Below are 18,405 nucleotides of genomic sequence, written 5' to 3'. Positions count from 1 at the left end.
AATGACCAGTTACTAGACTGCACTGTCACATTCCAGAGCTGGCTGGTGAATGAATCTCACTGGTTGTTGGCAAATAATTATACTTTCAGACACCTGATGCCTGAGGCACACTAGGTGAATTCCTGCTTCACCTACCAGTTGGAAAACAAACTATCCAACTTACAGAATCTAATAACTGCAATACATACAGGAATAGAACTTTCAGCATCAAACATTTTTTGATCTCGGTGATTTTAACCGCTGTATTTTTTTGGTCCCAAAATACTTTGACTATTGCTGTCACTGCTGATCCTTCTCCTGGAATTCTCATACTCAGGCCCATATGCAATTCACTTTTTCACTCGAGTTTTCTACTAGGAGATAATTTTTCGTTTTCAATTTATAATAACTTTTGAGCACTTTGCAATGGAACGTAAGAATTTGAAAAAGTGCTATCAAAATTATTTCAAGTATTTGTTTGCTTGGTGGTGGTTTAAAAGGCAGTTTATTGGCAAGTTTGAAAATTTCACCTAGGAGAAAACTCAGGTGAAAAAGTGAATTGCATATGGCCCTCAGTCTTGAGCTTGCTAGAATTGTGCAAAAAAAAAAAAAAAAAAACCTGCATTGAGTAGAAGGACTGCAGGTGAAAGTTGGCAAGTTAAAGAATGTCCAGACTACATTGAGCTTACAGGTAAAACTATGGTAGATTACACCTCCTTACAAATACACCAAACAAATTACAGGTTCTGCCTACCCTGACAACCAGGGCAAAGTACAGGTAGGTGTACCCAAGTGTACAGCCACAACATACACACACACACCGCTAAATGCATTTAAAAGGAAGCAGCGGTCCCGCTCCCTTTGCCACAGACTCTATAGGAGCAATACGGTAGGAAACAAGGCTACCTGCGTTCATCTTCCACCCACAGCACCAGTATGGATTTTGTGCATGGTTTGTAATTTCCAGTTTGTATTTTATATAAGCATTCAATAAAAGGAATGTCAGAAGTGGCGGCCTTTTTTCTCCATTTTACCATTTCAGGTTCCACTTCCTTTCTGGAGCTGCACTGGACACAGGCTCGGTTCACACATAAATCTGTACATTTCAGGGCCAGTCCAGTCAATTTTACATCAGTTTTCTATCAGTTTTACCTGACTGGACCAGAAATGTACACGGTGTGTGAACCAATCCATAAAAACACATGCAAAACTGATACCAACTGCCAAAAACTGACAGGACTGGACACCCTTATGAGTGTGAACCAAGACAAATAATTCTACTTTTTACAGACACTGTTGAAGATGGGAAGCCTAGTTTAATCTGAAAAGTCTAAATCTGTGCTGAGGCAGGCAGATCCCAGGACCAAACCTGCCATATGTCAACAGCCCAGTCTGGTGGTGGTTTGGGAGGAGGTAGAATGTGTGACTTGTAACATTGCACAGCTGACAGATCTGCAAGAATTGCAACATTACCAACATATTGTGGAATCCATGCCACGACAAACTGAGGCTATTTAAGTAGCATTTTCAATGAAGTGCATGTATAAAACTGCCCAATTCCATAAAGCATTGTCAAGCCGTGTAAGAAGTGGCTGCAATGAACAGCACACAAGCTGTTAATTGCAAGAATGCCTATTGCTCTATTTACTACACACAAACACATACACTATTAATATGTACAAGTACAATATATTGTGTACCAGTGAGATCTCTGAAATGCTTCCAAGTAGGACACAATGCAGGAACACCTGTAAGTGACATTTGAAAAAGGGTTGCCCTGCCAAAAATCCAAGCAAAACTGGTTTTTACTCATTATCTCATAGATGCTTTAATGACATTTAGCTTTGCATCTGTATTCCTATGTTTACGTATTACAGTCTTACCAAGTGGGCGCTCCTGGACCTGGAATTGTGACTGCCTTCACTATCAAAACTTCCACTTCTTTCAAAGTCCCCACGGCTATGGAATTCTGAGTCCATACTCGAAGATGAACTTAACTTTAGTAAGTTGCTCGGCATTGTGACGAAAGAACTTCTTCTAGAAAAACTGTATTTCTTCACCATGAACCATGCCCAATCTCTGTGAGAAGGGAGGAAAGATACATTAGTACAGTGTAACTTGGGACAATTTGCTTCTATTCATTCTTTACTTTCTTACATGGTCTGTAAGGATCTCCTCATCAAATTCTTCACCTAAACTTCCTGTGATACAGAGGCCACCACTAATATATTGCCACGCGTTACCATTACCTATTCTTTCACACATACAGCTGGCTTTCACAGTTATCACTGGCACACTTGGCACTGATGTTGCCTTTAGTGTCTGTGAAAGGCTACCATGGCTTTCTATAAAAGCTCACAAATGTGTTTCAAAGAGTGTTAGTTCAATTATGTAGGCATTACTGATCTGGGGAGGTCATTGTTCCTCATACCATAGTCCAGCCTTTCACAAGGGGATTTTTTTAAACCCACTCAGAGGAGATTTTAAAGCATCAGGATTCTTCCTCTCCATTAACAACTGTGTGTTCCAAACCGGTCTTCAAGACGTGCAGTGTTGGTGTGCTTTGAAGGTAACCTCATATGCAAAGGTGGGGGTATTTAGTGTCTGCTAGGTAGATTTCCACAAAATATGCACAGGTGGTGGGCCTGGAGGATACATTTAGGTAAAAAATATATCCTAGGGACTCTGTATGCAGGATCTAGGGTCAGAGAGCAGATCAGGGGATCTTCTTTAACAGCAGTTTGGGAACTACTGGACAGACTACTGGCCTGGCCATACTTAAAGGAACACTATTGATTAACATGTTGTTTTTAACCTGGGATTGAGAGAGTTCCTGAAGTGCTGGTAAATAATGATGCATATTATTATGCATATCAATAAAAATGTGTTCTAACAATTTGTTCCAATCCTACACACAATGAATTTAAGCTTTTGCCTGATATTTAACATGAAAAAGTAGGACAATGTTTACATAGCTACTTAGACATGTCAGATTTTGTCAGAAACACAATCTGCATGCTTGTTCAGGGTCTATGGATAAACACACTAGAGGAAGAGGATCAGTAAGACAGTAAGGCAACTGGTATGGTTTAAAAAGGAAATAAATATGGCAGCCTCCATTTACCCCTCACTTCAGGTTCCCTGTTGACTGGTATCCGTGTTCATTTAATATTGTGCTGTGTTAGAATAAATGCAGTGTTTACACTGTGTGAATACAAATACTAATTACAAATATTATAAAATACTAGTACAGCATCTAGTATGATGCGTTGAGTGAACACATACTGGCACAACCAGCTGAATGTTATCTCCACAGTCTCCGGCAGATGGAAGTATAAATTAAAAAAGAAAAAAAAAATCACTATTTGGCTGACTACACAATGATTCAGGCTTTAGAATACATAAACAGATTAACAGGCAGGCGTGTTTCTAACCATTATAAGATACATCTGCAATGAACAATAAAAGATAATACACTGTCAGCAGCAAAGGGCCCACATGAAGGCGGTGAAGGATTTGGTATATAAACATGGTAATTCAGGTGCTTGATTTCTTCCTTTGAAATAAATACCATAATAAAACTACACTCCTATAATATTTAAAAATGTAAATATTTACATGGCAATCCAAATATTTTAAAGACCAATAAGTACACTCTCCGCCTTTTATTAGCACAGTACTGTAAATCTGCACTACAGCATTCAGATTGGCAGTGTAAAAAAACCTAGCACAATGATCCAGATTCTTTTGTAAAGCAGAATAATTTTGTCCTCATGGGTGCTGTTCTTCGCTGTTTAATGAGCAGGGCTGGAAAAGGACTTGGGATGGTCAGTGTGAGGACATGTGGTGTTCATAAAAAGATCTAATGAATTTTCTCAGTCCCATTTCTATGCATTTTATGGAATTGCCAGTGCAGATTGTTGACAGGAAGTCCCACACGCATAGACAACAGTAAAGAAATGCACACACCTTGAACGTATGCTGTTTGAAACAACTTTCAGCTGACAGGTTAACAACCATCACTGTACATAAGCATTTGGCTCTCCGGCAAGCAGCATGCTCTGTTGTATGGAAAAGGGAGGGCTGTGTTGCAGCAAAACTATAGACAATTCAACATGCCGAAACACCGAAGACAAGGCCGCTGATATCGGGGAGCCCTGTACAGTGTGGTGTGTGGTGTGTGCGTGTGGTGTGGTGTGGTGTGGGTGGTGTGTGGGTGGTGTGTGTGGCGTCTGGCGTGTGTGGTGTGGTGTGGTGTGTGTGTGGATACACACACAAAGGGCTACATCTTTTTTTTTGTCAAATTAAAGAATGTGTCAATTTACTTATTTCATTTATTGTGTTAGATAAAATATAACCCATCCATGGGCTCAAGATATAAAAGTACTGGGGGTACAGGGGAGTTTCTGAACCTAACACAAACGGTTATGCATAAAAAGTTAAAGATATGTAACCGGTTTCGGCCAGATCACCACCCGAGCAGCTATATATAAACCAGAATGCCTTAAGATGACTCAGCAAACAAGGCTGGCTGCATATTTTCTCTAAACAAAAACAAAAAAAACTAGATTAAAATGGTAATGTGTACTGCACACAAAACAAGTTTGCCTTTTAGATATGCATAACTTAATCTCCACTGTTTCAATGCCTGAAGCTGATTTATCAAAACAGGTGGAAAATAAGAAAAAAAGGGTTTGTTTGATGCAGTGGCCCGTGCTAAACTTTATCCATCTCTTAAATTGATATTTCTTATTTTTAAATATTAATATGAAGGAAACTAATGGTGATAGAAAGGACCAACATGGTTTGAATGATGAACCTTGGTCTATATGAAGTATGTGCTTATGAATCGTTTGTGTTATATGTCACTAGGGGTGTGGCCCTTTTTCTTACCTCAGAAAGTTGGGAGGTATGAGGAGTGTGTCATGAACGCTGACCCAATATTCACCTCATCAGAGATATGTATTAAGTGGAGGAATGAGAAGATATACAGTGGCCTGTTCAGAAGTCCATTCATGCGCCTGCTTAACTCTGGCACTTTGTTGTAGTCATCAGAGGCGTAGCTAGAGATCATGGGGCCCCATTGCAAAACTTTCTTGGGGCCCTCAGATGCAGGCACTCTTAAGCAATGCGGCCCCTACTCTATGGATATGAGCTAATTTGGCAATTTACATTCTCATTCGATCAACACTGCACATAGTTCATGTGCACTGAGAAAGTTTGAGCTCTGAGGAACACAAGAAAGTTAATGGTGAATACATTAAGTGCCACCTGGGCCCCCTATGCTGCAGGGCCCCATAGCAGCTGCTATGGCTATTGCTACGCCCCTGGTAGTCATACTAGAAGTGACTGTGAAACGTTATCACAGCTCATCCATACAACAAAGAGGTGTAGGTCATATGTGCACTGAATATCACTTAAGATCTATCCCAAGTAATGCAAAGGCAGCACATGTCAGGGCACGGGAAGGCATAATTTAAGTTGGCAGAGCTCAGCCTAATTTGCAGGTAGGAAGACTTACTATACATAAAGAGCTGCTTTCATGGGAGGTAGCGAAATAGTAATAGCCTGACTGGATGCACATAAACTTACCTGGGTCAAGATAAAATATACAGGGCATTTAATTGTCTCATAGAATTAGAAAGGAAGAGAGACAACTTAACCAGGTAGTGTGAAAAATCTTCAGGCTGTGGAAAAGCATTTATTGAACTTGCAAGCCTGGCTCATCCAGTCACGTCAATGCAGAGAAACGAACAGACAGTGAAACCTTGTAGTGGTGTGGTGTACGGTACGGCTTTGCCCAGTAGTTATAACACCGGATCAAGATCGCTTCATATCAATAGGCGTCTTTAGATATGGCATTTTCATTACTTATAGATTCAGGTTAAGCCTGTTTTTGTTGTATAGCATTTTTTGTTTTTAACCTTTAAAGAGTAGCTGTCAGCCATACTATGCCAGATTAAAAAAACGACATATATAAGTAGATAAATACTAGCTCTACTTGCATAACCTATGTATTGCACGGTCCAAGTGTTGATTTCAGTGAACTTTATAAAATAAGAAAAAGGTAAATGGAGAGAATTCTGTTCGCTGGCAGGGGCCATCTTTACTCCATCCAGCTGAAGCCAATTGTGAGGTCATTTCCTCCCTTACTCCCCCCTCCTCCAGGATGCTACAGGGTTGATTGTAAATGCAGGGAATCCCTAAGGAAATGGTAGCAGGGATGGGGGTCCCCATGGATGCCATGCGGTGGTGGCAGACACTGCCGTCATGAATCGGCTGAGATGCCAGTCGGGCTGGAGTGTGGGGAGGGGGCAGACCCGGACAGTCATGGGTGGCAGCCAATGAGAGGAAAAGGAGTGAGAGTGACACAGGCTGCAGCCAATCAGGCTGAGCTAGCTGTGTCTGTGCAGAAACTCCCCCCGCCCCAGCCTGCACTGCAACTTCTGTTTTGCAGCTGATTACTGGCTGCGTACTAAGGAGCTGGGGACATGAGGATTAATCTCTGCAATAAAAAAGTAAGATTGATTTTAAAGTTATGCATTGCCTTTTTAGCATTTCTTTTATATGATCAACAGATAGAAATAGAGAATTGATTTTGTTTTTCATGCCTAACAGTTACTCTTTAAAGAGAACCTGTGATCAAGCAAACAAAAGGATTTATACTTACTTGGAGCTTCCTACAGCCCCTCCCCCCCCTTCCCCCAATAGGCTCCTTTGCCATCCTCCTGGGCTGCTCCATTCTCCTGCAGCAGCCAGCACCCATAGTTGGGGAGTACAGCACATTCACATCCCTGGCCGCGCGAGTCCTTGTTCATGCTCCTGTAGTGTTCCATACAAGGAGGTGCGCGGCTAGGGTTTTGCATTAGCATTAGTCCCCAACTAGCTCAGTCTGGGACTTTACTGGGGCGGACAGCAGAGAAATGGACAGGACCGGATGGACATCCAGTGAGCCTATGGCCTACAGGGGGCTTAAAGGAGAACTGTAGTGAGAGGTATATGGAGGCTGCCATATTTATTTCCTTTTAAGCAATACCAGTTGCCTGGCTATTCAGCTAATCCTCTGCCTCTAATACTTTCAGCCATAGGCCCTGAACAAGCATGCAGCAGATCAGGTGTTTCTGACAAATTTAGACAGATATGACAAGATTAGCTGCATGCTGGTTTCTGGTGTGATTCAGACACTTCTTTAGGCAAATAGACCATCAGGGCTGCCAGGCAACTGGTATTGCTTAAAAGGAAATAAATATGGCAGCCTCCATATCCCTCTCACTATAGTTATCCTTTAAGTATTAATCCTTATGTTTGCTGGATCTCAGGTTCTCTTTAAAAGAACTCTTGTGTTCTCATATGTTGGTATTGAGATTAGCATGTTCCTTGTCAAAATACAAATGACTAATTACCAGTCATACTTAATGCATACTGGGTAAGGATTCATCTCGGCAACATCTGATTTGAGTCATCTGTGAATAAACTCTCATGCTGTACATATCGGAACATACTTGAACTGGTTACACTGGATTTTCAAGCATGACTGCAGATTCCTACAGAATGTATGAGCTAAACAAACAGTCTTGTCTTCACTGAGTAGAAGTCCTGGAAACTAGTTATTCAAAGCATAACAGTGTCATCCTACTGAACAGTACTAACTGTTTCAGACCTTTTAGAAAGGTTCCCCAGAATGCAGAGTATATTATTATTGACTTATAAAGTGCCAGCATATTCCGTGACAAAGTAAATGAAGTCTCCTCCGATGGGCAGGTGTTCCTAATGTATTATGGTTCTTCATGCCACAAAAGAAGGCCTCACCTCAGCTAGGTCTGTCTACTCTACAGCCATGACATTTGTCAACCTACTGCCTGTCAAGTGGCTGGCAATTAATGCTTAAGGCACCTTTCACACTGTGCACATAGCAATACCATTGTAACGCACTGGTGATATTACGTTAAATGTGCAGTGCGACCATACAGTGAAGCATACAGAACAAAGTATGCTTCCCTGCCACTGTAATTTTGCATGTTTTTCAGTAAACGCACAGCATTCTGTACACTCCTCTGACCCACCACACTGCCTCCAATGTAAAAGTACTACAGAAATAGGATTGCATATTGTTGCAATGGGATGATATTCTTCAAATTATATAAGAGAGCACTCAACTGTTCTTCTGTCCACCACAAATCACCCCGTGAGGGAATAGACTCACCCCGCAAATTTGACCACTTTCAGACTGGTCAGTAAGCGCCCAGCAATGTTTATATCCAGCACTATAGGGTTGCCAACTCCTCTCACTGTACTCGGGTCCTGGGTGGTGTGTCCAGATGGATGCGTACCTCACATAAAAAGAGCTGCTCCTATAGCGTAATTCAGTTAAAAAAGATACAATTTTATTATTAAAATACACTCACAATGTGGTTGCAGGTAGTAGGGCATAGAGTTTAGACGGGCTCTCCCCCGTTGCCTCCCAGGCAGGCTAGAAGATGGAGTCCCGTTCTCGCCATTTTCCTCCTGAACCGGCACGAAAGTTCCTGTACATCTGGTGAGAGCGGGACTCCATCTTCTAGCCTGCCCGGGAGGCAAAGGGGGAGAGCCCGTCTAAACTTTATGCCCTACTACCTGCAACCACATCATGAGTGTATTTTAATAATAAAATTGTATCTTTTTTAACTGAATTACGCTATGGAAGCATCTCTTTATGTGAGGTACGCATCCATCTGGGAACACCATCCAGGACCAGAGTACAGTGAGAGGAGTTGGCAACCCTATGGTGCTGGATATGCACATTGCTGGGCGCTTACTGACAAGTCTGACAGTGGTCAAATTTGCGGGGTGAGTCTATTCCCTCACGGGATGATTGGTGGTGGACAGAAGAACACAGTTGAGCGCTCTCTTATATAAAATTTGAAGATTTCTGCACTATCCTGCCATGGCTGATATAGAAGCGCACCTGTATTGAAGCACTTTATTTGAACACATTTAAAGTGGACTGGCTTTTAGAGTTTTTTAATTCTTATGGAATTTTATTAGCTCTTTTGGACTTTTACTGACTTTGATTTAGGTCTGATCATTAATCCTAAATTGCATCACTGTAGCGCTTTCAAAATATTGTGTACTGGGATGATATTGTCAGTTGCTACAGAATGTAACAGATTCAGTGTGGAAGGATGCTAAAGATTAATTCTAGGTAAAAAATGTTTTGTAGCCAAGTACTATAAAATGGTATCTTTATGTGGCTTTTGTTTTTTAAAGCAAAACAACGATAGTATCCCCAATTTTCCAACCGGAATAAGACCAATCTAGAACTTTTTGGAGGCTGGGAGCTAGTAGTTAAAGCAAACCTGGACTGAAAATAAACTTATGAGATAATTGAATAAGTAGAGGGAATGGTAAATAGACCTTTCCTGCAGTATCCCTTTCTTATTTTCAGTTTATGAGGTGCAATTGTAATGTGATGAGTAAACAGCAGCCATGACAGCGTAAAGTAGTATCTGATTCATTCAGCTCTCAGGGGAAAATTTCCCATTTGAAGTTTTCAGAACTAAGAATTTGTCAAACCGATAAAATTTTTCGGCTTTCCATTCACTTTTCAGGGGAGCTGGGGCTGTATTCTGCTGAAAACCACTGGTTTGTAAACTTCTGCAAAGCAAAAACATATGATTGCCAAGATCGACAGGTTCTATGTACCCATGTTTATCTCATATCACATGTAAATTCAGGTACACTTTAGTTGACAGCATGATCAATCAAGTGGTCAATTAGCTTATGAATTTGATTAGCTAAATTCAAAGGTCCAGTTCAGCTCTTGCTAATTCTTGTTAAAGGAATACTATCGATATCCAAGTGTTCTAAAATGACAGTGTGCAAATAATGTCTAAATAGCTGTGTAAACATTTTCCTACTTTTCATGTTAAATATCAGAGGCAAAAGCTGTAATTTATTGGAGGGTGGGATTTAGCTATATTGGGACAAATCAATTGCAGAAGGGGTGTCTGCTTTAATGCACAGCCAGAGTTGCATATCAGACTACAGAAAGCAAATATCAAAACATATCAAACTCTGAAAGCAAAAACAGTATGAAAAGCTGTGACAATTAGTTACATTTCCTCTGCTCTCTTCAGACACGTCAGTCAGAAACACAGGACACAGGAGCTGCAGCTGTTCTCTCTGTCACACACAGAGCTACACAGAGTTAACTGATCAAGTGTGAGGGGAATTTCCCCTCTCCTCATGGCTCAGTCAGCCGTCAGTTTTGGCGTTAGTAAAGTTTGAATGTATTTTGATAACAGTAAACAAAGAAGTTGCTACTAAAATGGATACACCAGTACTTAGCAGCACTTCCCAAACAATTCCTGTGTCAATTGAAAAAAATTATGTGAATCGATAGTATTCCTTTAAGAAGGGTATAAAGAAAAAAAGAAAAAAAAAAACACGCCACACACAACAACTGACATGTGAAACCTTAATATCTTTACCCCCCCCCCACCCCATGCTGATGGAACAAGAAATGAAACCGTACAGATAACACTTTGCTTCTTTGTGCTTCAGACAAACTAGTTATTAAAGCTCACACAGTTTCAGCCAAACCCTTTGCTGTTAAATATTGGACAGAGTGGAGTTGGATGACTTACAATTCCGGTCAGTGAGACCTGTGACCTCAGAGGGATATTTCCCTCACTTCATACACAGCTTTGACATGAGCCCCATCGGTTCTGGGGCTTCTATCTCCACCCCCCCCCCCAAGAAATGTACCCATATATCAGGCCGAGGGGGGTGGGGGGATTTCTCCCAGATGGGGGCCCATGACAAATCCAAGCGTTGCTATAAGCGTTTTCCAAAATTATACTAGGGCAAAGTAAAATAAAATTTTTGGCTAGAGAGGGGGTTGATTAAATGTTGAGCAATGAAAACCTTTGAGCAGTTTGTCTGCATAGTTGCAGGTCATTACAGAATGGTAAATACTAGTATATAGGAATGTGCCCAGTTATGTGAACTGTACTACAATGCTGATGGAAATGTACACTTTGGAGACGCATTGATGTGGCAGAGAAGAGTACCCATTGAATGCCATGCAACACTCCACAAGGCTAACAAAATGTGGAATACCTTAACGTCCCCAATACTCATTCATATTCATTATTCTTAGGGCCCCAATACATCAACTGCTGACCATAGACACAAGCATTTAAAATAAATGTAGCCAGCTATCTGGAGTTAACTGTATATGTCAGCGCAAGTACTGTATTCTAGCCATGCCATATTGGACAATTTTATAACTTTCATGTACTGATGTATGAGAGACTATCCAAGCAATCTGTTCAAAGTACTCCTTACACTTTAACAGATGCAGTCATGACTGTATGACGTATAGTCCACTTAAAAAAGCTTGTTCACAGCAAGAATGTGTGATGATCATGCATTATATAATGCATTGCTATCAGGCTTAGCACTAATCCCATTCACTCAGCCCACAATGTTGCATATAAAAATATATATTGCTACGCGATAAGACGCACAGCAGTACAGCAGGGACAACTCCGCATTACTTTCCAGGCAATGTGTATTGTCCTTGCAGATCACACACCAGGTGCGATGTGGTGTACACAACTGTACACTACAGTATGAACGAGTCCTAAAAAGAACCCTGTATTAACTACTAACTGTAAATAAACTGTGCACTGCCTCATGCAGAACTGACTGTAATTGCATCCAACAACCATGCTGGCACTTGTTTTCTTGACTACAGGGTTACTTCAAGTTTTTAACCGCCCTAAAGATGGTGAATGGTACCAGTTTGGGTTCACGTTAGGACTGTGTTGACTACAGCCAGAGACACTTTGAGATCAGATGCCCCCCGCAAGTGCTTGCCAGTATGTACTCTGATCCACAGATGTTCCGGAACAGTAACCGTTCTACATGCATGCAGTGGGAAGACTATAATATCCAGCATTTGGGCATAGTTCTGTAGTAATACTGAGTGTACACGGTGCATTCCTTCACTAGATGCCCGCTCGATTCCCGGCCGCTCTATTATTTCTGAGCATTTCTGAGCGCATTTCGATGATTGTTAGGTCGATTCTCATGCAAAGTATGCCAAATCGACCTAACGATCCATCGAAATGGGAATCGGACATAGAGTGCGGGAAGGCACCGTGTGTATCCAGCATAAGAGGTTGCATGCATCCAATGTGAAACTAATAAGCGAGTTGCAGTTGTGCACATACCACACTAAAGGTGGCCTTACATTTATAGATTTATAGCAGATTCGACCATCAGATAGATTTCTGTCAGATGCCTGTCAAGTCAAATCTGACAGGGATCTGATGTGTGCCACACACTAGGAACAGATTTCAGAATCAAATCTTTTGGAAATCTACTGAAAATCGACCTAAATGCATGCAACTCTATGGGCCATTGATCTGCTGCCAGCAGCAGATCGACCTAGATCTTCCATCCTGTCAGATCAAATCAATCGAAAGCAATCGAAATTGGCTACAAATCGATCGAATGGGGAATTTGATAGAATAGATTTCTGATCGATTGATTGATGGCTAAAATTGACAGTGTATGGGCCCCTTAATAAAAACTCCAACTAGGAGTAAGCCTTCCTATGCCAACAGATCATTTCTAAGTGACAATGGCCACAATTCACTAAGCTTATCTCTTGTCTTTAATAACGTTGCTAGAGTTATCACCATAGTGATAAGGCATGTAGTATTCAGGAAAGATTTTACCTCCGACAAACCTGAAGGGCCTGTTTCCACTACACGTAGAATGGATGCAGAAAAACTGACTCCAATGAATGCCTATGGGGAAATCTGCATCAAAAAAATTGTGTTCAGTGGAAACAGGTCCATAGGCATTCATTGGAGTCTTTTTTCCTGCATCCAATCTGCGTGTTGTGGAAACAGGCCCTTCGTTAACACTTTGTCTTTCAGTTAAAAGGAAGATCCGCGCTGCCCCCCCCCTCCCCCCCAAAAAAAACTGCACTTACCTGGGGCTTCTTCCAGCTCCTGGCAGTCGATCGGTTCCCTTGCCGCAGCTCCTCTCACTCCCGGTGTCCAGCGGTGAAGAAGCCGACCTCGCCAGGTCGGCTTCCTGTGCACTCCACGGCACGGGTCACATGGGGTACGTGACATCATCCGGTCTCTACTGCGCAGGCGCAGTAGTTCTGTGCTTGCGCAGTAGAGACCCAATGACATCACATACCCCACGAGACCCCCCTCCATGGAGCGCACAGGAAGCCGACCCAGAAGCCGACCTGGCTTCTTCACCGCTGGGCGCCGGGAGTGAGAGGAGCTGCGACGAGGGCACAGATCAACTGCCAGGACCTTTAAGAGGCCCCAGGTAAGTGCAGTTTGTTTTTTTGGGCAGCGCAGATCTTCCCTTTAAGGTGAAATCTTTAAAGTTAACTCTTCAATCCTTAAAATAACTCCAGAATTCTAGAGTTAAAGACAGACTTAATTAACTGCCTGTGAAAATAACTACAGAGGAGGTAACTTAAGGAATGACAAGATAAGATAACTGACTGTGGAAACTTATCTCTACATCTTAATAAGGCAAGATCAATGTGCGGTGATTAGTTTTCTCTTGCCTTATCTCCAGCATGATCTTAGTGAATTGAGGCCATTGGCCTCAATTTACTAAACTTATCTCCTGCCTTTAATAACGTTTCTAGAGTTAGCACCATGGTGATAAGGCATGTAGAATTCAGGAAACTTTTTACCTCAGGCAAACCTAAAGTTAACTCTTCTGTCTTTAAGTTAAGGAGAGATCTCTAAAGTTAACGCCTCAATCCTTAACATAACTGCAGAATTCTAAAGTTAAAGACAATTAAATTGACTGCAAGTGAAAATAACTACAGAGGAGGTAACTTAAAGAGACACTGAAGCGAAAAAAAAAAAATATGATATAGTGAATTGGTTGTGTACTATGAATAATTACTAGAAGATTAGCAGCAAAGAAAATATTATATTTTTATTTTCAGGTATATAGTGTTTTTTCTAACACTGCATCATTCTATAATATGTGCAGATTACACAACACTCAGCATTCAAAATGATTCTTTCAGAGCAGTCTGTGAACTAATGACCTCTTCTCTGGCAGAGAAAAAGTAAATAGTTCACTAGCAGTTGAGATAATAAAAGTCAGAAAACAGCCCTCTCCACGACTTTGAAAGTCGTAGTGCTTAATGGCTTTTTTGCATAGAGATAACAAGTGGAGTTTAACGCTTCATGTACTGGAAACAATTAGACTGATGTATCTGATCTTAATGTTTTATTTCTTAGCTGTACTACACATACAAATCATAATATCAAAAAAAAAATTTCGCTTCAGTGTCTCTTTAAAGGGAACCTTAACTGAACTGGGGGGGTAAAGATTTTCACTTACCTGAGGCTATTACCAGCCCCCTGCAGCAGTACTGTGCCCTCGGAGCCGCTCTGGAATCCTCCGGTCCCCCGCTGTCAGTTTCGTTTTTGACGACTCACCAGTCGGCCGGCCGCCATGCATATTATTGGACACATTGGACTGCAATTAGCGCTGTTGCGGACCGCAACGCATAAAAAAAATACGTGTTGCCGCATTCTGCACGCGTAGGTATGCGGCAATGCGTATTTTTGTACGCGTTGAGGTCCACAACAGCGCTTATTGCAGTAGGGAATGCGTCCAATACGTAATAATACGCCGGCCGACTGGTGAGTCGTCAAAAACGAAACTAAGTGAAAGCGGGGGACCGGAGGATTCCAGAGCGGCTCCGAGGGCACAGGACTGCTGCAGGGGGCTGGTAATAGCCCCAGGTAAGTGAAAATCTTTACCCCCCCGTTCAGTTAAGGTTCCCTTTAAGGACTGAAGAGATAAGATAACTCACTGTGAAAACTTCTCCCTACACCTTAATAAAGGCAAGATCCATGTGTGGTGGTAAGTTTTCTCTTGCCATATCTCCAGCATGATCTTAGAGAATTGAGGCCATTATATTCCAAGGAGTGGCAGATGCATCTGTGTGTGTGTGTGATGCCTCTAATATGTGGGAAGAATACTACAGTTTTTTCCCACCAGTCTGATCTCATGGAATCTTCCTTCCTCTGCCAGGTTACAGCTGTGACACTCAGCCCTGCTTTATTCACAATCACAAAATAAAAATAAATCACAGCACTGTCATACAAAGCAGAGTATTCATCAGCAGGTGTGTGGCTCCTTTAAAAACATTAGATTCCAGATGCAGTGGCAGAGAATGGAATGCAGGTCAGGCATGGAGGAAATGCCTGTATGATAAGCTCTAAGCAATCTAATAAATAAAAAGGTAGATATGTGAGATTACACACAGATGAGGCAGAAGAGCAAACAGGAGAAATATTTCCTATAAATACCAGCTACCGCTGGTGGAACATATCAATGCCTCCTACAGGATAAATGTTCTACTTCACAAGTTAGATTCTAAGAACTCCTGCAGTATGTGACAAGTGAGTGACACCACACTGGCCAAGCCCAAGACCCAGATGCAGAATGTGGAGTGAAAAAACAACATGTAACTAAGCTGAATTCAGAAGGCTAGGAGTAAAGAAAAAGATCAGAACCCGTCGCAACACCATCTACAGGGAGTGCAGAATTATTAGGCAAGTTGTATTTTTTAAGGAATCATTTTATTATTGAACAACCACCATGTTCTCAATGAACCCAAAAACTCATTAATATCAAAGCTGAATATTTTTGAAAGTAGTTTTTAGTTTGTTTTTAGTTTGAGCTATTTTAGGGGGATATCTGTGTGTGCAGGTGACTATTACTGTGCATACAGTAATTATTAGGCAACTTAACAAAAAACAAATATATACCCATTTCAATTATTTATTTTTACCAGTGAACCCAATATAACATCTCAACATTCACAAATATACACTTCTGACATTCAAAAACAAAACAAAAACAAATCAGTGACCAATATAGCCACCTTTCTTTGCAAGGACACTCAAAAGCCTGCCATCCATGGATTCTGTCAGTGTTTTGATCTGTTCACCATCAACATTGCGTGCAGCAGCAACCACAGCCTCCCAGACACTGTTCAGAGAGGTGTACTGTTTTCCCTCCTTGTAAGTCTCACATTTTATGATGGACCACAGGCGCAAAAAGCATGAACCCACTTTTGAACCAGAAACAGCGGCAGAAGTGCCTGACCTGGGCTACAGAGAAGCAGCACTGGACTGTTGCTCAGTGGTCCAAAGTACTTTTTCGGATGAAAGTAACTTTTACATGTCATTTGGAAATCAAGGTGCCAGTGTCTGGAGGAAGACTAGGGAGAGGGAAATGCCAAAATGCCTGAAGTCCAGTGTCAAGTACCCACAGTCAGTGATGGTCTGGGGTGCCATGTCAGCTGCTGGTGTTGGTCCACTGTGTTTTATCAAGGGCAGGGTCAATGCAGCTAGCTATCAGGAGATTTTGGAGCACTTCATGCTTCCATCTGCTGAAAAGTTTGTGGAGATGAAGATTTCATTTTCCAGCACGACCTGGCACCTGCTCACAGTGCCAAAACCACTGGTAAATGATTTACTGAACATGGTATTACTGTGCTCAATTGGCCTGCCAACTCTCCTGACCTGAACCCCATAGAGAGTCTGTGGGATATTGTGAACAGAAAGTTGAGAGATGCAAGACCCAACACTCTGGATGAGCTTAAGGCCGCTATCGAAGCACCCTGGGCCTCCATAAGACCTGAGCAGTGCCACAGGCGGATTGCCTCCATGCCACGACGCATTGAAGCAGTCATTTCTGCAAAAGGATTCCCGACCAAGTATTGAGTGCATAACTGAACATAATAATTTAAAGGTTGACTTTTTTTGTTTTAAAAACACTTTCCTTTTATTGGTCGGATGAAATATGCTAATTTTTTGAGATAGGAAATTTTGGTTTTCATGAGCTGTATGCCAAAATCTTCAATATTAAAATAATAAAAGGCTTGAACTACTTCAGTTGTGTGTATTTGAATCTAAAATATATGAAAGTCTAATGTGTATCAGTACATTACAGAAAATAATGAACTTTATCACAATATGCTAATTTTTTGAGAAGATCCTGTAATTCCAGATCAATCAGGGCTATGGCGGGTCCTCTTTGTCAATGTTTTGGACTACACCCACAAGGAATGTGTGCCGATTGAAACTTGTATGATTAGATTACATTTTAGGTTTAACCTGTCAAACTGACTGAAAAGAGTATATAGAGGCTGCCATATTTATTTCCTTTGAAACAATACCAGTTGTCTGGTGTCCTGCTGATCTTTCATCCATCTGTAGTGTTTGACTCACACACCTGAAAAAAGCATGCACCAAATCCAATCAAATATCTGATCTGCATGCTTGTTCGGTGTCTATGGCTAAAAGTATTATGCCGGGAATACACGGCTTGACAATGCGCCGGTATCGAGCCAGCGGTGCGTCCTCGCTCGTCTGCGTGGATCGATTCCCGCTAGTGGGAGACGGTTTCCAGCCGGGAATCGATCCACGCAGTGATCGGACATGTCGGAAATCATCAATAGAGCCATCAGCGGTTCGATTGATAAGAAGAATCTGGGCCGTGTATGCCCAGCATTAGAGGCAAAGGATCAGCAGGACAGCCAGGCAATTAGTATGGTTTCAAAGGAAATAAATATGGCAGCCTCCATATCCTGTTCAGTTCAATTTTGTGTCTGGTCAGGGGGATAGTATTCAGAGGTAGTATCGCTATTTACAGCAACTTTTTTTTTTTTTATGAATAGGCCCCAAAGCCTATTACAGCACAGTATATGGATTAGAAAGTCGTCGTGGACTATTTTGTTCTGACTCTCGTCACTTTTTGCAAACATGACTAAGAAACTGAATGCATTGTTTAAAAGTATAAATATGGCAGCCACTGTATACCTCTCATGTCCGGTGTCCTTTAACCACTTGATGACCCAGCCTTTACCCCCCCCCTTAAGGACCAGCACTGTTTTTTGTGATCTGTGCTGGGTGGGCTCTGCAGCCCCCAGCACAGATCAGGGTGCATGCAGAGCGATCAGATCACCCCCCTTTTTTTCCCCCTATGGGGATGATGTGCAGGGGGGGGTCTGATCGCTCCTGCTGGCTGAGGTTTGCACCTCAAAGCCCCCCTCCGCAGCGAAATTTCCCCCCCCTCCCTCTCCTACCTGTCCCCCCTGGTGATCGGGGCTGCACAGGACGCTATCCATCCTGTGCAGCCTGTGACAGGACGTCCCCTGTCACATGGCGGCGATCCCCGGCCGCTGATTGGCCGGGGATCGCCGATCTGCCTTACGGCGCTACTGCGCAGCAGCGCCATTCAATGTAAACAAAGGAGACAAATGTCTCCTGCGTTTACATTTAGTCTGCGAGCCGCGATCAGCGGCTCGCAGGCTATGCACGGAGACCTGCTCCGTGATCTAACAGGAAACGGCCGCTCGCGCGA

The 18,405-nt window shown here is 42.1% G+C and overlaps 1 protein-coding gene across 1 annotated transcript in view; it reads right to left on the bottom strand.

The window, feature by feature from the left end:
- PROSER2 (proline and serine rich 2) overlaps positions 1–18,405 on the bottom strand; it is a 57,703-nt gene that overhangs the window by 29,098 nt on the left and 10,200 nt on the right. The window contains exon 2 of the mRNA XM_068276097.1: positions 1,863–2,058. Within this exon, the coding sequence (XP_068132198.1) occupies positions 1,863–2,042 (180 nt within the window). The 5' untranslated portion in view covers positions 2,043–2,058. The remainder of the gene's footprint in view (positions 1–1,862; positions 2,059–18,405) is intronic.

Source organism: Hyperolius riggenbachi, chromosome 3 (assembly GCF_040937935.1).
Source record: "Hyperolius riggenbachi isolate aHypRig1 chromosome 3, aHypRig1.pri, whole genome shotgun sequence".
NCBI lineage: Eukaryota > Metazoa > Chordata > Amphibia > Anura > Hyperoliidae > Hyperolius > Hyperolius riggenbachi.
This window is presented reverse-complemented; position numbering and strand designations above follow the sequence as displayed.